General features: G+C 45.7%; 1 protein-coding gene across 1 annotated transcript; it reads right to left on the bottom strand.

Annotated features, from left to right (window-relative positions):
• Positions 1-10,740: 10,740 nt before the first annotated feature.
• RXFP4 (relaxin family peptide/INSL5 receptor 4) lies at positions 10,741-17,870 on the bottom strand. Its single transcript, XM_020814132.3, has one exon. The coding sequence runs from the start codon at positions 16,858-16,860 to the stop codon at positions 15,562-15,564; it is 1,299 nt and encodes a 432-aa protein (XP_020669791.3). The 5' UTR covers positions 16,861-17,870; the 3' UTR covers positions 10,741-15,561.
• Between the last annotated feature and the right edge of the window lie 2,706 nt (positions 17,871-20,576).

Raw genomic sequence — 20,576 nt, 5'->3', positions numbered from 1 at the left:
AACTTTGCCTGGACCAGGGGTGGGGGGGTGGGATTTACATATTTCCTGACTTACATCTAAGAAAGATGGGCCTGGGGAAATCCATCTTGCCATTAACTTTTGTATTCTGACGTTCTTCACATTGGTACATGCCTGATGAAGTGGGTAGTTCTGATCCACGAACACTAGCAGATTGTATGATGATTTTTTTAATGCTCCAGAAAGTTATCACCTACTCTTGCATTTGTACAAAATAACTGCTTAGTCTAACAGCCTGACTTCCATTACAAGGAGGAAAGGAACTTAGGACTGTAAAGGGGGGGGGGGGAATCATCTTTAGCCTCCATTCCCGAAGATCCATAAATTGATACCGTCTCTCCTTTTTTCTTAGGTAAAGGTAAAGGTTCCCCTTGACATTTAGTCCAGTCGTGTCCGTGCTCATCCCCGTCTCCAAGTCATAAAGCCAGCGTTTGTCCGAAGACATTTTCCGTGACTAAACACAGAACGCCGTTACCTGTGATGGTACCTATTTATTTACTCACATTTACATGCTTTCGAAGTGCTAGGTTGCCAGGAGCTGGGACAAGCGACGGGAGCTCCCTCCGTCACGTGGATTCGATCTTATGATGGCAGATCTTCAGACCTTGCAGCCCAGAGGCTTCTGCGGTTTAGCCCGCAGCGCCACCACGTCCCTATTTTCTCACAATGGTGCAATTCGGGTACATTAGGCTCTGGATTTCAAGGTCTGATGCAAACTAAGTGTTTCAGACCAAAGTGAGGGAAAGTATGGTTTACTACCAAAAAAAACCCTTTCCTACGAAGAAGGTTAAAGGCAGGAGGATAAAAGGAAGCCCCAAGATGAGATGAACTCTCTCCATAAAGGAACCCACAGGCTTGAGTTTGCAAGATCTGAATGGAGGACAGGACTTTTTTGGGTGACACAATAAAAGAACTTCTCCAAGCCCCTGCTCCAAGCAGGGATCACAACTCAAAGTAGACCTGATGGATGGCTGTCCATCTCTCTTGTATGCGACTCTCGAGCCACAGAAACTTACTCTCGGCACCCCTTCTGCCCTACTGTGCCTGGTTTCCTTTTATTGTGGAATGGACCGCTATGATCATTTTCGGCATTTTCTCGTTTGTGCAAAGCTCCATAACAGATACGGCTTCTATAGCCATCGGGGAGTGGGGAGCGCCTTGCTACCGTGTTTCCCCGAAAACAAAACCGGGTCTTACGTTAGTTTTTGCTCCAAAAACGCGTTAGGGCTTATTATCAGGGGATGTTTTATGGGTTTTTTTTCATGTACAACAATCAGCATTGATGCAAACACAGTCATGTCATCTTCTTCTGGTTGCTGCACAAGGGTGGGGGGTGGGGTTTCAATTAATTGGGGCTTATTTTGGGGGGGTAGGGTTTATATTATGAGCATCCTGAAAAATCCTACTAGGGCTTATGTGAGTGGAGACAAAGAAGTGTGCCATCCTCACAGACACCCAAGAGTGAAGAAAACGAAGGATGTGTAGTAGGAGAATTGATTAAGTTAGACGATGAGGAGAATGTGACTAATAAGGCGATAGAAGTGTTCTTGGCGAGAGAACAAGAGACTGGGGGGGAGGAGTTAGAGACGTGGAGGTGGGACGATCCTATAAAGGAGGAAGAACCAGTGGAAGGGGGGAGATGCGAGGAAGGAGAAAAGCACACAGACCACGGTGGAAACAGGGGTAGAGAGAGAAAAGATTGCAACATTGGTAAAGACCTTTCCGAAACTAATGAAGGAGGACGGATTGTTGCCGCTACCTAAAGAAGTCTATAAGGTGGGCGCACGTGAGCAACGTGAGGGATGGAAGCAAGGAGTGGATCTAGCCAGCCCTTCGGGGGTGGACAGGGGGATCCCTGGTGGAACCAGTCCTCTCCTTCCCAGATCAGAGGGATTGGTCGTGATACATCCATGTTGCCGAACAACTTGTTCAGTGCTGAGTGTGCCAGCCGGGAACATGAACTGGGTTACCTGCTTTGGGGGGAAGAAACAGTAGAAGTTAAAAAGCATGGACCTGGGGGTGACCCCAAGAAGTATTGTTCAGTAAATGATGAAGAGTTGCCAAATCCGTTTAGTTCAGAATTGTTTAATGACAGAGTTAATAAAACAAATCCTTTTTTGACGGTTGCTTCGTCTCCGGCTGTCATTCCCGCCGAATCCTTGGGCCCGCCTACCTTGGAAAAGGAACCCAATCACAGCTTATTTTCAGATTAGGTCTTATTTTGAGGGAAACAGCCTGGGTATCACCTTTCTGGTGCTTTGATGCCTTCCGGGCACTGCCGAGCAAACCGCTTCAAAGAGCATCTCTTCCAAGTAGGGGGCAATGCAACGCTGTCGAATGAAATACAACAACTCAGGGCCACTTTTCAGTTTTTCAGAAAAAAAGAAAAATGCTGTAAGCCGCCCAGAGACCTCTGGGTAGTGTGGGCGGCATATAAATTAAATAAATAAATAAAATAAATAAATAAAGTTAGCAAGGCTAAAGGATAAGTCAACAGATAAACAGAAAGTGTGGCTAAAAGCACAGTAAACTGCAGCATTGAAAAACAAGCCCATGCCAATGTATAAAAGACTAGGGACTGAAAAACGACACACCATTAAAAATGTACTCGCAGCATTCCATCATAAGACTGGTTTCTTGGTTTAATTACTGGAAGTCTGTTTTAAAAAGGAAGTTTTTTTTCACTAGAGGGCAGTGCAAGCAAGAGAACGCCTTCCCCTGAACACCTTGTGAAACAGGGAAGCTTGCAATGAAGATGCGGATGTCATAAAACTAGGAAAGAAGCCAGAAAAGAGGCAGGCAGAGGGGTTAGGGCTCCTCGTGTGTTTTCAGGAGGAGAGGGGGGGCTTCTTTCAAGACCCGAAGTCAGAATTTGACCACCCCTGAAGAGCAGTCTTGCAAAATGAGAGATTTGCTCCCTGTGTTCGCTGGAGGGCGAAAGGGGACTTTTTGAGAAAATGTTCCTCAGTCTATTATTTAGGAAGTTGTGGTTTGATGTGAATTTTTGTGGATCAGGACCACTTAACATCAGAATTCGATATTAGAGTAAGACTGTAGGGCAGGCATATAAGGGACCCCAAAGAGCCCAAGCTTCTCAGCTTAACTGAGAAATCAGGAAATCGGAAATCATGCAGGTGATGGAAACAATACCAATGCAGGAAGAGGTGATACCTTGAATCAATCATTAAGAATATACAACAAACAAAAAGCAAACAGGGAGCTTTCTATGATAAATCATCATCTTCAAGATCGAGATGCCCTGGGGAAGTGATTTTAATCTCAAAGACTGTTCGGTCGGAGAATTCTTAGATATTTCTGCATGCATCTGGGTGGGTGTCCCCCCCCCAAAGAAATCCAAAGGAAACCAGATTTAGACTAAATATCAGGGAAAACTTCTTAACTGTTAGAGAAGTATGATGATTGAACCCATGACCTCAGAATATGGTGAGTGCTCCAACTCTGGAGGAATTCAAGGGAAAACTGGGCACCCATCTGTCAGATCTGCTTTGATCAGGATTCCTGCCTTGAGCAAGGGGTTGGACTTGATGACCTCGTAGGCCCCTTCCAACTCAATGATTTTGGGATTCTGTTATTCTTTCCCTACAAATCTATGACACTATGCATGTCTTCGGAACCCACCATTACTGGACAATCCTTTCCATGCAATACTGAGGGCTTTGTTATTCTTGCTTTGGCCTTCTCGTCTGCGTGCAAGATTGAATGCAATTCCTACACAAAATAATAGTGGTGAGATATTGTGCAGCTGCCATCGTTTACCGCTATAACCTGCTCACACCGTCATTTTTTCTATTTACTTGCAACACAAGCTTTCATACAATATATAGCTACGCTGCTTTACCTAGTATATTTTCAATATTTTTGTTATTTTTCTGTACTGCTTTATTTATTTAGTGGTAGTCCTTTAATAATGGTGGTGGTCTTTTGTGTGCATGTACACAAAATATTTTTTTAAGGAGACGGAAGAGGAAGGGTATTTTCTTTGCCTTTAAAATAGGTATCTCTGTTTTCCCCAGTGTGGCTGAAGAGATTGTGGTTGCTGTTTTGATCCTGGCTCTTACTCCCCGATGGCAGGTCTCATGTGCTTGTCTATTTACCACTGTTGCTTCTAATAAAAAGTCTAACTTTAACCTATCTTATGTCTTCTAATCTTTTTATAATCCAGGAAGAAGCAAAGAAAAATATTTACTTTGACGTATTAGTGATACATACCATATTTAGCCTTCTATTTCCTCTCCTGTCAGAGGTTAGGCATCATCACGGCTATTCAGACGTGGGAGGCAGCATCACAAAAGAATGATACTGGGCTTGTTGTTGTTTAGTCGTTAAGTCGTGTCCGACTCTTTGTGACCCCATGGACCAGAGCACGCCAGGCCCTCCTATCTTCTACTGCCTCCCAGAGTTGAGTTAAATTCATGTTGGTCGCTTGGATGACCCTGTCCATCCATCTCGTCCTCTGTCGTCCCTTTCTTCTCCTCTTGCCTTCACTCTTTCCCAACATCAGGGTCTTTTCCAGGGAGTCTTCTCTTCTCATCAGATGGCCAAAGGATTGGAGCCTCAGCTTCAGGATCTGTCCTTCCGGTGAGCACTCAGGGTTGATTTCCTTCAGATAATGGATAGGTTTGTTCTCTTTGTAGTCCAGGGGACTCTCAAGAGTCTCCTCCAGCACCACAATTCAAAACCATCCATTCTTCGGCAGTCGGCCTTCTTTATGGTCCAGCTGGGTTATAGCTAAGCATATTGTCACCGTTTTTCAGCCAGTATGTTTGAGGATGAAAGAAATATGACAAAAGTATAGGTAGGTCTCAGTGGTCGCTCAAACATGTCCTAAGATGTTCTGTTTCGGTCTTTGTGTTTTGAATTGTGTCATTGTGAGGCAGATGCTCCCTGATGGAAACTCTAGCTGATGGGCACCAAGAGGGTGTAGAGAGGCAAAGGGAGGCCTCAGGTGAGAGAAGGAGCCGCCGGAAGACAGCCCACACGTGGGCAAAGAGTCAGGCATCGGGCTGACCTTGGTGGGAGCCGATTGTAGGGGGAGAGGAAGGAGGGGAAGGCCTGTCGCCTTTTACAAGCTCTGAGGGAGAAAAGTGGGGAGAAGCGGAAGGCAAGGTGGACCCTGTCGATCTTGGCAGAGTGTGGAAATTTTGTGGATGAAAAAACTTCTAGTGAGACAGAGGAAAATGTTCAGGGACCTACAGAGCAGAATTAGCTTCAAATCTCCCCTCCGCAGATCACCCCTTGTTGTTGTTGTTTTACCACAACTGGCACTTACTGTCTCAATATCTCACTCAGAGACCCTGGTAAGATAAAGAATTAAAAGTTCTGTTTCCTCACAGTTCTGAATAGATTGAAACAAACAGAATTCTGTAGGGAAATAATGACCGGTTCCATGAACAGAACTGATTCATAGTCTGCTTGACCAGCTGCATGACTGACTGAAAAAGAGTGGGAAAGAATTCTTGAGTGTGGCTCTTTTCAAACTTCGGCCCAGAGAGGGGATAATTGGTTGCTGCTGGATTGATTGATTGACAGTCTGGTTGTAGCCAATGGCTAGAATTCAGGTTCAGGCAGAAATGACATGGCTGGGGACTAACACATTGCAGAGTTCTGAATTTCTGTTAAACTTCCTTTGGGAAAGTGCTCACAGAGGGGAGAATCGCCTCAAGTTCCCCCAAATAGTCCACCCCTTTCTCGTTAACTGGCACTGAAAGTCTCAATAACTCACTGTGAGAAATTTGTAAGAGGAAGAATAAAAACGTTTCATTACTTACAGTTGTGAACAGATCAACTGCAAATTAATCACTTTAACAGACTACAGAGAGGGGGAAAAAGCACTCAACAGAGAGGAGAGGCTCTCTTTGAATTTAGAGGCGGAAAGTAATGATTGGTTAGTGCTGGATAGATTGACAGTCACTCCAGCTGAGAAAGGTCCCTCCCCTCCGCACAAACTATAGAGAGTATGCAAGGTTGTAAAAGCTCCAGCATAACGAAGCCAGCTCTGCCACTAGCAAACCTTTGAGTACCAGGGGCAGCTCGTACTTCTAGCAGCTCCAGGAGTCTTCCTTTTATGGAGGCCTCCATGACTGAGGACATCGGCCTTCCCTGCTGCTCCCACCTTGGGCAGGGACTGCAGTGCTCACAGACCGATTACCTTTCTAGAGTTTAAAATGTCATTATATCAATGTTTGCTGATTCCAGTACAGTGGTGCTTCGCATTAAGACGTTAATTCGTTCCAGCGAAATCGCTGTAGAACGAAAACATTGTAATGCGAAAATAAAAAGCCCATTGAAACGCATTAAAACCTCTTCAATGCGTTCCAAAGGGCTGGAAACTCACCGTCCAGCGAAGATCCTCCATAGGGCGGCCATTTTTGGTGGCTGTCTTGTGAGGAATCCGTCCTTAAACACAGCGGGGAGCCATTTATTTACCTGGTGGCCATTTTGAAACCGCCGATCAGCTGGAGGAATATCATCGTTTTGCGAAGAATCCGTTCCCGAAGCAGGGAACCGATCATCGCAAAGCGAAAAAACCCCATTCAGACCATCGTTTTGTGATCGCAATTGCGATCACAAAAAGATTGCCGTAATGCGGGGCAATCGTAAAGCAAGCCACCACTGTAGAATGCTTTTCAGTGAATTTATACTAAATGTGCTTCTCATAAGGTAACAAAGTTGGATTCAGTCGGCAGGAGGCAAACAATAAGATCCAGAGTGCATTGTATGATTACAGAGAAGGTTTAGAGGTCATCTAGACCAACCCTCCACTTTACTAAGGCAAGCCAGCAGTAGATGCGTCCATCCCCCGTCCCCCCACCAATAAAGGCTATAGTGAGGAAGCACCCTGTACCGTCTAACTAAGTAGCGGGTTTTAATCACCACATTTTCTTTTGAACACCATAGAAAAGGCATGTTTAGGGTTAGCCATGGAAACACTTGTTGGACGGACCTGACATGACAAGCCAATGTGTTTACAGTGCCAAGGAGTTCCACGGGTTTTAAATCGCCTCCCATCCATAAAAGACCTAATTGGACATGTCGGCAGAACCTCCTGCCCTGATCCTTCGAAAGGAACAAGGAGCAAAGAAAAATTCAAATGTATCACATCTTTGACTGATCTCTTACCAGCTCCTTTTAAAAAATAAAAAGTGGGGAAAGGCCATTTGGAGTCGTGACTGTGCAAAAGAAAGGGGACGTGTTCGCAGAGCGTATCCAGATGGTTGCAAAGATAAGAGCATAATTTTCCATCTTCCGATTATGATAGGAAAGAGGAAATTGAACTCCGTCTGAAGTAATTAAAAGGGGAGCAGTGAGGTGAAGTACAAGAACCACCCAATTACTCGGAATTGTGTGCTTGTCGGGCTCGGCTTCAATGGGGGCTGTTTTCTGTCTCTCGTTTCAAAGAATTACCTCCCGTGGTGTCCATTTTTGGAAGCCGTTCACTCTGAGGGCAGAGTCCGGCCCTTAGGAAGAATACCGGTCACCCAGCCGCCCACTGCAAGGGTGGAGCGAGCCAGCCGGGGCTTGGGGGAAATTCCAGTTTTGGACTGCCGTTGTAACCCTTTCTGTACCCCCCCCCCGAGGTTGGCAGAAAAGGTGAAAGGGGGAAGGACAACATATTGTGGCGGCTTGAAAGAAGACGGACTGAGCCACTCACTGGTTGAGGCCTCTGACTGGAGAGTCGAAGGTCGGGAGTTCGATACCCCCTTGGTGCCTCCTGGACAGGGGCTGGACCCGATGATCCAGAGGGTCCCTTCCAGCTCTGCCGTTCTCAGGTTATTTTTATTAAATGTGATTCCATGTGATCTTTAACAGATTGAAATCCACTTCCTATGCCGTGTATAAATAGGCATATTCCTCTAGTGGTGAGGGATATATCCCAGGTGAGGATATAGTTAATAGTCAAAAGGGGAAATGAGTAATTAACACAGCAATGGGAATGTCAAGGGGTTGATTATATCAAATTGCTGACCTTCTTCGTCTTCTTGTTATGTGCAGTCAGAGTCACCCCTGACATGGTGACCCACACACACACACACACACGAGCAATCTCCACACTGTCCTGTCTTCAACAGCTCAGCTCTTGTATACTCAAGCCTGTGGCTTCCTTAGGGAGTCAGTCCATCTTGTATTTGCTCTTCATATTCTTGCTGGCCAGAGGTGGGACAATTATCTGAATAGTAGGGTAGATTAGCACAGAATGGCTAACAAAAGAGAGAAAGGCTGTGTGGTCCCCATACACCATTCAAAGGTAAAGAAGGGGTGATGCCACTGTTAGAGCACGAATCAGGGATGTTGTCAAGTCTTTGGGGCAGAGTCCCAAGTTCGAGTCCAAGTCTTTGGTCCCAAGCCCCAAGTCTGTTGTTGTTGTTGTTGTTTAGTCGTTTAGTCGTGTCCGACTCTTTGTGACCCCACGGACCAGAGCACGCCAGGCCCTCCTGTCTTCCACTGCCTCCCAGAGTTTGGTCAAATTCATGTTGGTTGCTTCAATGACACCATCTGAGTACCTATTACAGTGGTGCCTCGCTTGACGAGGATAATCCATTCCAGCAAAATAGCTGTAGAACAAAACCGTCGTCAAGCAAAAGTAAAAAGCCCATTGAAATGCATTGAAAACTGGTTCAATGCGTTCCAATGGGTGAAATACCTCAGCATCCAGCGAAGATCCTCCATAGGGCGGCCATTTTCCAGTGCCTGTATAGCGAGGAATCTGTCCTAAAATACAGCGGGGAGCCATTTTGCACAGCAGGAGGCCATTTTGAAGACCCGACAATCAGCTGTTTTGATCGTCGTTATGTGAAAAATGGGTTCCCAAAGCAGGGAACCAATCATTGTCAAGCGATTTTTCCCTATTAAAACATCATTTTGAGATCGTTATAGCGATCGCAAAATACTCATCATAAAGCGATTTCATCGTCTAACAAGGTAATTGTCAAGCGGGGCACCACTGTAAATGGAAACTATTTACCCAGAAAAAAGGGAGGGGTGGGTTCAGAGTCAAGTCCAAGTTGAGTCACCGGTGCGACTTTAGTCCAGCTTGCCAGTGAGTCCTGCAACTCAAGTCCCCATCCCTGCCATTCACAGGCACCAGCTTTCAGCCCTGGTGGGGCTTCATCAGGCAAGGCGCCACTTATGTGTGGAAAACCAGGCTTTCCGAAACTCATGGCGAGGTGCTTATTTTGTTGGTTTCATGTGCCATCAAGTTAGAACCAAACTGTAGGGATCCTTCCAGGGCTTTCAAGGTAAATGAGATCTTTAAGGGGTGGTTCTCCCACTTCCACGCCCCGGAGGAGCTTTCCTGGCTGAACAGGGATCGGACCCAGAGCCCCAGAGTCCTAGTCTGTCTCTCTATTCGCTACTCGCCACTCTGGGTATAGATTGTGGACTACAAAGGGGAGGCTTTGATGCCAGTTCCAAAAAGATGGCTGCGTTTAGAGGGTTGATTTTAAATCCCACCTGAAGCCATGTTAATGGAATGGTAAAACATAGCATTTGGATTTGCTTGGTCCAAAGGGATACCCACCCGCCCCCTTCCTCCTGCCCTGTTGCCTCCCTACCTGGTCCTGCCGCCACCTCCTCCTCTCCCACCACCATCTTCTTCAGAGACAGCGGCCCGATTTCCCTTCCAGCTGTTAGAAGCCACTGCATGCAAAGCATCTCTGTGGCCATCTTCTAAAGATGGCCACGGAGGAGGAGGCAGGACCAGGTCAGGAGGCAACTGGGGCAGTGGTAAGGGGGTGAGTGGGTGGCGTGGGGGACGGAGCTAGTAGGTCCGCACTCGCCAGGCACAAATGAGATAAATGAACCACAAACTGGTTTTTTTTCCTGGGGTTTTGTGGGTGTTTTGTGGGTCGCCAAGGGATGTGGTGGTGCTGTGGGTTAAACTGCTGACACCTCTGTGCTGCAAGGTCAGAAGACCAGCTGTCGTAAGATCGAATCCACGCGACGAAGAGAGCATCCGTCGCTTATCCCAGCTCCTGCCAACCTAGCAGTTCGAAAGCATGTAAAAATGCGAGTAGATAAATAGGGACCACCACGGTAGAAAGGTCACAGCATTCTGTGTCTAGTCATGCTGGCCACGTGACCACGGAGGATTGTCTGCGGACAAAGCACTAGCTCTATGGGTTGGAAACGGAGATGAGCACCACCGCCTAGAGTTGGACATGACTGGACAAATTGTCAAGGGGAACCTTTACCTTTATCTTTGTGGATTGCCACGAACATCATGAACTGCCAGTTTTCTGGCCCGTGCCCATTTATTTATTTATTTATTTATTTATTTATTTATTTTATTTAATGTATATCCCGCCTATCTAGTCGCGGTGGACTACTCTAGGCGGCCAACTTCTAGTTATGATGGTTTTGCATTGCCTCCGGTGCCTAAATCAAAAGACCTCTCCTGTCATTATAATTCTGGGGAGGAAATGAAAGGCACTGACCCTACAACCTCCTTGTATGCTTCTGTTTCCATGTACATGTGGGGATTCCCCGTATGATTTCATGTATTTATTCATTTAAACGTGGAAGGCAGGATTCTGAAGATCTTGGGAGAAGCCTCCGTGCATACAGGCAGATCCTCCATGTACAGAAAGACGCGTGCATAGATTCTGGAGTAGCAACATCATGTTTTCTTTTATTCTTTTACTCCACAGTGCTTATCTGAGTTCAGGACAACTTATTTCCCTCTCTGTGTTGCCTGAACTTGAGGCAGAGTTTGAAGGAACCAAGGCTACCCTATTGCTGGACTAGTGATTCAAATTGTCTCTATACACCAAGGACCAAAAGACTAGTAGGTTTTATTTGGCATGACTTTTCTACAGCCCACTTTCTCAGAAGCACAGAAAGTTGCCTTAGTGGGCCGGTTATTAGCCACCCCTTCGGATGAGTGGCTGGGAAATGCAGTCACAGGGGACAGAGAGAAGTGACGGGCAAAAATAACAGAAACGGTCATTGACAAAAAAAAATTATTGGATGGTAACAGAGACATCCTTGCGGTGACACGCTGAATCAACATACACAGTGGACATTTCAAAATAAGACCTTTTCTCCGTATGAGTGGATTCTTGTTCCGTGGTCACTAAGTGACACAGATCTGATGGTTGTTGTGGGTTTTTCGGGCTCTTTGGCAGTGTTCTTAAGGTTGTTCTTCCTAACGTTTCGGCAGTCTCTGTGGCCGGCCTCTTCAGAGAACAGCACTCTGTGATCTGACTTCTGTCCTCTGAAGATGCCGGCCACAGAGTCTGGCAAAATGTTAGGAAGAACAACCTTCAGAACACGGCCAAAGAGCCCGAAAAACCCACAAAAACCATTGGATCCCAGCCGTGAAAGCCTTAGAGAATACATTGACCCAGCAGTTATCTGAGTTTTGTCTAAGAGCGTGGCTACATGCAGGAAAAAAAACACCTGCTACAGGCTAAACTGCAGAAGCCTTTGTGTGCTGCAGGGTCAGAAGACCAGCAGTCGTAAGATCGAATCCACGCAACGGAGTGAGCTCCCGTCGCTTTGTCCCAGCTCCTCACCAACCTAGCAGTTCGAAAGCATGCAAATGCAAGTAGATAAATAGGTACCACCTCGGTGGGAAGGTAAAACGGCGTTCCCTAGTCACGCTGGCCACGTGACAACGGAAAACTGTCTTCGGACAAGCGCTGGCTCTACGGCCTGAAAAATGGGATGAGCGCCACTTCCTAGAGTCAGACACAACTGGACTAAAAATGTCAAGGGGAACCTTTACCTATTTGAATCAGGTTTAGGATGTTTGAATTTTTTATTGTGTGTGTGTGTGGGGGGGCGTTGCCTGGGAATTGTGCTTTTTTTTTAAATTGGAAAGCAAGTTATTTTACTCAGCTATAAGAGGGTCGTTTGTTTTAAATCACTTGTGAAATCAATTTATTTTCTATCATTCTGGCAGCTGTAAATACCTGTGTTGGTGTAAATTAGGCTGTGGGGTTTGCCACTCACTGCTGTGCCTTTCATGCTCCCTCTCCTTCTCCACACACACACACACACCCAGTATTTATTTGTTTATTTATTTTTATTTATTTATTAGATTTCTATCCTGCCCTTTTAGACAAAGTCTGCTCCTGGCAGGTTTGTATGGGTTCGTATCTGTCTCCATGCACATCTGTCAGGCAAGGAGACCTCTGTTTAATTTTTTTAAAATCTGTCATTCTATACTATTGCAAGAAGAAGAAGAAAAACATTTAAAATTATTTAAAATGGCACCACAGCAGTAGTGGCTAGAGGCTGTGAAAGGCAGCCAGCACGGCGGTGGGTGGGCGCAGGACAAAACCTCATATGCAACTATTCTAAAAGCCCGTGTCACCTCCGTGACCAATACACAACATCATTTAAAAACAGATTAAAAGTTTTCCCAAGAGGATGAGTACACGGACCCAAAAAGCGTGTGAGGACCCCATGACTTTAAACTGAATTTTTTAAAAACCCTGAAACATCATCCCATTGATTTCAAGATGGCAGGGGAGCTAAACGACCAACAGGCACCTCATGCTGTCTAGCAAAACAATTGCTGCGCACCAGGAGAACAAACCCAGCACCTCACAATTGACCACAAATAGATGAAATGCAAAGAAAGAGCCGCTGGTGTTTTCTGAAGAAATCCGTGCCCTGCTCTTCGCTCCCGTCACAAGTTTAATATCTTTGAAGAGGAAACAAGAGCTGAGGTTTATTGTATTTGCTCCTGGCCTTATGGCTATGATTTCTCCTGTCATGGATCTTTTTTTATGGTCGCTGCTTTCTGTAAATCCTCCCTTGACAGCTCTGTACACACAGCAAAGAGGGGCCGGCGGACCCAGCAATCTTATTCTTTCCCATTCTTATGGATTCTCTGCATGCTCGGATCTGGAAAAGGGCGATCGATTGCTGGTCTTCTTTAGGGGGGTCAACTGCCCCTCCTCTCTGTCCCTTTTTTCCTTTTTCCACCGCAAATTCTTTCCCATATATATATATTTCTTTTTGGGGGGGGAGGAAGGGGGACCTGAGGTTTCTTGTGAGGAAATCAAAAGAAGGTTAAAACGACTGAGGACACAAGGAGGTCCAGACGTGAGACTGACTGCTTAGTTAGCAGCCAAAAAAGCTAGACATGAAGTGGGGGAAAAAACTCTATGGGATTATTTTACAGGAGACCATCCATTTCTCCAGTCTTCTACCTTTGATGGTTGTTGTGGGTTTTTTGGGCTCTTTGGTCGTGTTCTGTTCTTCCTAACATTTCGCCAGCCTCTGTGGCTGGCATCTTCAGAGGACAGCACTCTGCGCTCTCGTGTAGTTGGCTTTGGGAGTGGAGTATTTATGGCTGTGAGATGGGCTTTTGTCCTTTTCAGGAGATGGGTGATTAGTGTGTCTTGTTTTGGGTGTATTGTTGTGAAAAGGAGGAGAGATTATCTGTCACTGTGATTGATGAGTATCATTAGCTGGTCTTTTGTGTGTCTTCTACCTTTGACATTTTTGTTTTGGTTGATCGGGCCTGGAGAATGCAAGTAAGCGCCAAGGCTGATATGAATCTCAGGCTGCCTAAGAACACAATTACCTTATATCAGAGGAATAACACAGCAAAACACTTTGATCGGACACAGGTCATTCTGAGAAAGCTATCCTGAAGGTTTTTTTAATAGTGCTGGATATTTCCCCCCTTTTCCTTCAACAGCCCATTTCCCTTTTTTTTAACAGGACTTTACAAAAGGATATTAAGGCTGGGAGTGTGCCAGCCAGTCTGACCAAAAACTAAATATATAATTTTTGAGCTTGGTAGATCAAGGATAAGAGTCTAAACGCATGCAGAAAATGGGGTCGGGGGGTTATTTTTGAGTTCCCTGTGAAAAATATCCCAGTTCCAAATAGGAAGCGAACCTGCCATAGGAGCGACAAAGGGGAGGAGGGCTAGGCTAAGGCCAGGAGCATCCAGGCACACCCCTGCTAGCTGTGTTAATATGAAAAGGAAGATGTTAAGTATTTAATTTTAGTTCCTTTTGGCAAATTCTCACCCAAAAAAGGAGATTTCTTCTTACTTAGAACAGAAAAAAACCTTCTGAGGCAAGGTAATCTATTCAATTTTTTAAAAGCATTTATCGGCATGGATCCTTTTGAGAAAGATGGGCTAAAATATTTTAAATAAATAAAATTTTGTACCAAAAATTATAAGAATTGGAGTAGGATTTTTTAAAAATGATAAACATAGGGAAGTGAATAGATTTTTGTGTGTTTGGAGCCTTCTGCTATGGAGACTGTGTGCATAATTTAAAAAAAAACTGGGTTTTACAACCTATGGGTTTCTTGTGAAAAGGCCCATAATACCTATGGCACAAACATTCTTGTTTTTAAATGATGTTTTATGGCCCCCCACACCTCTTAAACAAGCTCTCCGGACCATTCCCTGAGATCATTGTGTGTTTTGTTTTATAACAGCACTTGGACATATAAAAGTGGATTCAAAACAGCCCATAAAATCGTAGGTCAGGTGGGTTTTCACAACTATAAACATTCTCAAAGCGTTTTTCCCCTCCCACTCCTTTCTTGGATGCCACTGAAAGACGTCCGGGCACCAAAATTATCAGGGCGGAGGGGTTGGGACAGAAACCCAGTGTAAATGGTGAAAACAGAAGGGCACTTCGAATCACACCGGGCCAAAGACTACTGAAAGGGTGGATGCAGGATAAATTGAATTGTAGAGCAGGATCTTACAACTTAGGTCATCAAAATGTAGCCTCCCTTATTTTGAGTCCAAACCCAAAATATGGGAATAGGGGAACAAAATTCTGACATGCAAAAGATAATACTGTAATAACAGGATTCCAGCAGGTAAATGAACATCTCAGCCAGATGGAAGATCTGATGAAAGAGGATTTACCAGGGACTAAACCGAAGTTAAATGAAACTGTATTAAGTCCAGAATTGTTGGTATTGACTGCCACACCAGATAAAATAGATGGGCAGAAGAATAACCCAGTGTGATATTCAGACACCACAGTCAGAAATGGTTATGTCAAAAACTGGATTAGAGTCTGGGATCTATGTTTTTCTTCTAAGGAGAGTACCGAAAAAAATATGGGAAATGACAGAAATGGATATATTTGTAGATGTGTCTAAGGCAGAAAGAACTTGAACGACAGGATGTATTTTCTAAATGGTCTTGATATCCTGATGGTGTAACATAGAGTTAAATATAATTATAAGTTGATATCTGGAGGGCAATCAAATGAAAAAGTAGTTGATTTTCTTATTGAAATATGAAAAGATTGGATGATTGTATACTTTGTGCTCTCCTATCCTCTATTTTTTTCCTTCCTCTCCCACTTCCTTTTATCTTTTGTAGTCCCTACCCTATCCCTTAGTTAAAAAAATTAAAAGTTGATGATTTTTTAAAAAATATGTAGCCTCCCTGATCCTCCCTCCTCCTCCATAATCCACAGCCAGAGTTTGGCAAAATTATTACCAACCAATGTTCCTGAAGATCCAGTAATCTTTGCTCCCCAATCACTCCAGAGAGGTACGTGAGGAATATTAATATCCAGAGAGTCACAATGGCGTTTCGACCCCTGGCATCATCTCCAGGCTCAGGTTTCGTACTGCGGCTCCTGGCTCCAAAATAGTGGAGAAAGTGGAGTCTTCTTTTCCTCTCATTTGAGGATCACGGGCATTTACCGCTGGACTCAGAGGCAGAACCACAACGTCCTCCCAAGGCTTCTGGGAAGAAAAAGGCCGATAAGAGGAAGCCATTGAGGAGAATCTCCTAAATATGTCCTTCATCCCTTGCCGGAACTCGCGGCGCATCAGGCAGTAAAGGATGGGGTTCAGACAACTGCTGGAGTGAGCCAAGCAAGTAGCAAGCGGGAAGATGTACGTGTGGAGGAAATAAAAGCTTTTGCCCACAGACACAGCCTTGAATTTGACCAGAACCCCCCAGAAGGTAACCACGTGGTTAGGAAACCAGCAGAGAAAGAAGCCACCAACAATCAGACGTATGGTGGTGGCCACCTGCTTCTGCCTCTTTGAGTGGTCGCCTCTCCTATGATGAGTCCCGAGGAACCGGATGAGGAGCAGGTAGGAGGTTGAGATGATGGACAACGGAAGCACAAAAGTCACCACCACCCTCAGCAGGTGGTAGACGCCCAAAAGATAAGGGGCGGGGAACTTGAAAATACATAATTTCTCCTTGGCAACGTCCACGACTGTTGCATAGATGATGGTGGGCATCGTGGCCGCCAGCGCCAAGGTCCAGAGAGCCAGGTTGACCCACTTGGCCCCGTCAGAGGTCAGCCTCGAGCCACCCTTGACAGCCAAAGCCACTGACCAGTAGCGTGTGACGCTCATGGCGGTGAGCAAGAAAGCATTGATGTAGACGCTCAGGACCGTGAAGGAAGGGATGACTTTGCACATGGCCTGGCCGAACACCCAGCTATAATCCAAAGCGGTTTCCACCGCCCAGAAGGGCAACGTCAAGGAAAACTGGAAATCGGCCACTGCTAAAGCGAAGACGAAAATGTTGATGACAGGCATGGGTCCCCTTTTCCTCTGGCGCCACATCAAGGACATGACAAGGCCGTTTCCTAGCAGTCCCCCTGCGCAGACCGCCGAGTAGACCACGGTGATGAATATTCTCAAGCCGAAGGACACGTCGGAGGATCCCAAGGCACCGTCGTCCCACTCAAGGTTAAAATCTCCCTCGGAGGACCCGTTCCAGAGGCCAGGATCCGTGACGCTTCCGTGGTTCCAAAGAGTCTCGGAGAGTCCACTCGCCTCCATCTTTGCAAAAGGGAAGGGACTGGATGAAAGGTACGACAGTGGGGTGGCTTCAGCCACGGAGCCTCTGGACATCTTGGGCGTGGAAGGTTTCCTTCTCCTTAGGGTCCAGCAAATCAACCACCTGTAGCAATACTCCAGGAAAGAATCATGAACCCAATCAATGGATATTCGTTTGCGTGTGAGAAAGGCATGCAGGACACGTGCCTTGGTAAACCAAAGTCCACTCTGTTCGCAGTGCTTTATCGCTCTTGAGATAAATCCTTCACTCTTCGTCTAAGAAACTGGAAAATGCTTTATCTTTGCTGTCTCCCTTGGAGCCCCGGACAGCGTCTGCTCCTCTCCTCTTCTGGATTCATCTGCAGAGGGATGACTCTTCTAGCCACACCCCAGGTAGAGATCAAGGACGGACCTTCCTTCTGATCGGGCTGGGCAGGGTTTCTCCTGCAGAGGAGGGAGTGTGAAGTCTTGCCTCCTTTAGGTGGCTGTTCGGACTTTTATGTGCAAGTGTGCAGCAAGGTTTCTTTTTTAAAAAAACTACTCCTAAGTAGAGACTGAAGCAACCTGACACTTGATCTGATGCTGGAACCAGCTGGGTGGAGAACAGACCAAAGCATGGCATTTGAAGAGCTTGCCTTGATCTGTAAGAAGAAAGCCAGGGAAAATTTACAGCTAAAGTAGAGGAAGCCAACTTCAAAGTCACAAGATCTATGAAACTATGACCTTGAAGATGAGGATGTTTCTAAGTTTGTGCATACTGCCCCAGCCCCCAGCACATTAAGGGCTACCAACAACACTATGTCCAAGACTTTGTAAACTTTAGTACATCTGTTCCAAGATTAAATGCACCTAGCATACTACATAAAATTCATAAGGGTGTGTTCCAATGGAAGAGAAAAGCAACTCTGTTTAGCTTCCTCTGAAACAAGAGGGCTGGAAACTTGGGAAGTCTTGGAAATACAAGACTTTATTTTCAGCTCTATAATATGGAGGCGCATCGCCCACATTTAAACAGAAAGGCTTTCTTACGGCAGGCAGCAGAAATTACTGCTGGCTGGCCCATCATCCGCTTTATAAGGGAACTGGATGTGTTCACAGAGGTTAGGGCCACCCACGGCTACAAGCCAAGATGGCTATAAATCACCTCCAGTATCAGCCAAAACAGGCAGTACAGTTAACACAAGAGACCCTCTGTATCTGAAAGAATGTGAGACAAGGGGTGTTGTAGCCCTTTTGTGCTGCTGGTGTGCTTCCCGTAAGCATGTGGTCACAGAGGGACACACAAAGCCAAAGGAAAAGCTCCTGGATAGCTCAGTGGTTTAGGTTTCTGCCTGAGGAACCAGAGGCTGGGAGTTCGATTCCCCACTGCGCCTCATGACCCATAGGGTCCCTTCCAGATGATGTTTATGATGATGACAAGACCTTTGGTTCCTCTAGCCCAGTATGGTCAACTCTGCGGGTACAATCAGATAGCAATTGAGCTCATGTTTTGGACTGCTCCTGGCAGAGCCGGTTCAATCTATTTCCAGTGACCAGCCAATGTTCAAGGAAATTGAGGACCGGCCCGATCCTGTTTGGTGCCTATCTGGGCCACTTCCAGTTCAGTGGCAGGTTTACTCTGAATGCAAGCTTTTTTGTGGAGCTCGGCTGGAGCGATGGGCACCAGATTGTGTGTGCATGAAAGGGTCGCTTGAAAAGCGATCACATCCACGGATGGGACTTTTTCAGTGCAACTCAACATGATCCTGATTCTCTGTCCCAATCACACCTTGGCTGGCAGCAGCTCTAAAGGTTCTTAGGCTAGATCCTTTCCTATCCCAATTTGGAGATGTCAGAGCCAGTGTGGTCTAGTGGACAGAGGGCTGTACTGGGATTCAGGAAACCTGGGTTCAAATCCATTCTCACTCTTAGAAATTCATTGGATTGTGGCAATGGTCAGCTGCTCCATGAACATCTCACCTACTTCAAAAGCCCTACTAGGATCACAATAAGTCAGAAGCAGTTTGGCAGACTTTAAGGAGGACATCTGGAGATGTTGAGGACTGACCTTGAGAACTTCAGCATACAAGGTGGGACGGCAGCCCCACCTCCAAGCAGCCCTTGGTATTCCCTGGTGGTCTCCCATCTCAAGTAGCAACCAGTATAGACCATCCTTGGTTTCCAAAATCAGATGAGATAAGGCAATGCTAATGATAGTATGGTCACTATGGATGATCACAATGATCAAAATAAAACACTGGCCTCATATCCAGTCCTACAGGGTGTTCCTGATGTCCCTGCAGAACCCTCACTTACTACAGCATGAAAACGTTCACACCGCATGTCACCAACAAAGCCATTTGCTTGGCATCTTCCTCTAGACCAGTGGTCCCCAACCTTGGGCCTCCAGATGTTCTTGGACTACAGCTCCCAGAAGCCTTCACCATCACCTCTGCTGGCCAGGATTTCTGGGAGCTGATGTCCAAGAACATCTGGAGGCCCAAGGTTGGGGACCACTGCTCTAGACCCTTTCAAGGGAATAAGGAACTGGAATCCAATAACAAAGTCAGTTGAGAGTCTGATATCACAGGACTAACCATGGAGGACTGTGGCCAGAATCCTACTGATATGTTGGACGTGGTAGGGAAATCATGTAAGTTGTGGTGACAAACTGTCACTAATGAATTACAAACTTATTATTCATTAAGAAGGTGCTGTTTGCATTCTTGGTGTGCCCCGCTGTGTAACCGTACGCATATCCAGGAACACAACCAATCTGTTGTAAACAAGCAGCAATTTGCTCCCAAGATTTACACGATTTCCTGTATACAGGTATAAATTACCAATAGGCTTCTGGCCTGCAATGAGCCTAAGGATACTGCTGTTTTTCTCGGCACAAATGAGAACAATATGGAAACCAAAGTTTCTTCCCCACTTTCCCCTTGTTGCAGAGTTTGGGATTTCTGGTAAAACTCCTTCTGATATGCAGTAGAGATACGGAGTTTCACAGAAGACAATTGCTACAAGTTCCCCAAAGCCCACACCTTTCTCATTAACTGGCACTTACAGTCTCAATAACTCGCTTTGAGACATTTGTTGTAGAAAGCAATTTAAATGTTTCGTTATTGACAGTTGTGAATGGATCAACAAACAAATAATCTGCTTCCAACCGAGATGAAACGGAACACTGAGGAAAGAGGTGGGGCTTTCTTGTAGTTCAGAGGCCGGATGGAACAATTGGTTAGCGCTGGATAGATTGACAAGACACCCCAGACCAGTAGAGACCTTCCCAGTAACTCAAATTACAGGCACCATGCCAGGTTGTAAAAGCTCCAACACTTCCTGCTACTCCAGATAATAAAATAAAGAGACACCCCCTTCAGAGTTCTGTTTTATTTCTTTGAGAGCTTGAAGGGTCCCAAAATTAATCAGTGAAGGACCCAGGACTAGTTCCTGGGATTTTGCCAGTCTCTAAACACATTAATCAACCGGCCAGAGACAGAGAGATCCAATAGATAGTTTATTTTCAGCTGAAAGCAAGCAAAATAGGTGCAAACGTCACACACAGAAAACATGCAGAGAAGAAGGGCACCCCCTGACACAAAAATATACATTTTTATAAGGCATACCATGAAAGAGGGACCAAGGGGTTCGGGAGGAGATGGAGAAATGGGAGGGGGCTCTATAATTGGGACACATTCCTGCATGAACCCAGCTTTGAGCAGTAAATCATTTCTCCATGTCCGCTTCCTAAGGAAAGACTTTTCATTAGACCAGTTACTTACAAGTAACGGTGGCCTCCCTTCTTTATC

Source organism: Pogona vitticeps, chromosome 15 (assembly GCF_051106095.1).
Source record: "Pogona vitticeps strain Pit_001003342236 chromosome 15, PviZW2.1, whole genome shotgun sequence".
Taxonomy (NCBI): Eukaryota; Metazoa; Chordata; class Lepidosauria; order Squamata; family Agamidae; genus Pogona; species Pogona vitticeps.
Note: the sequence above shows the minus strand (reverse complement) of the source record. Positions and strands in the feature narration are given on the sequence as shown.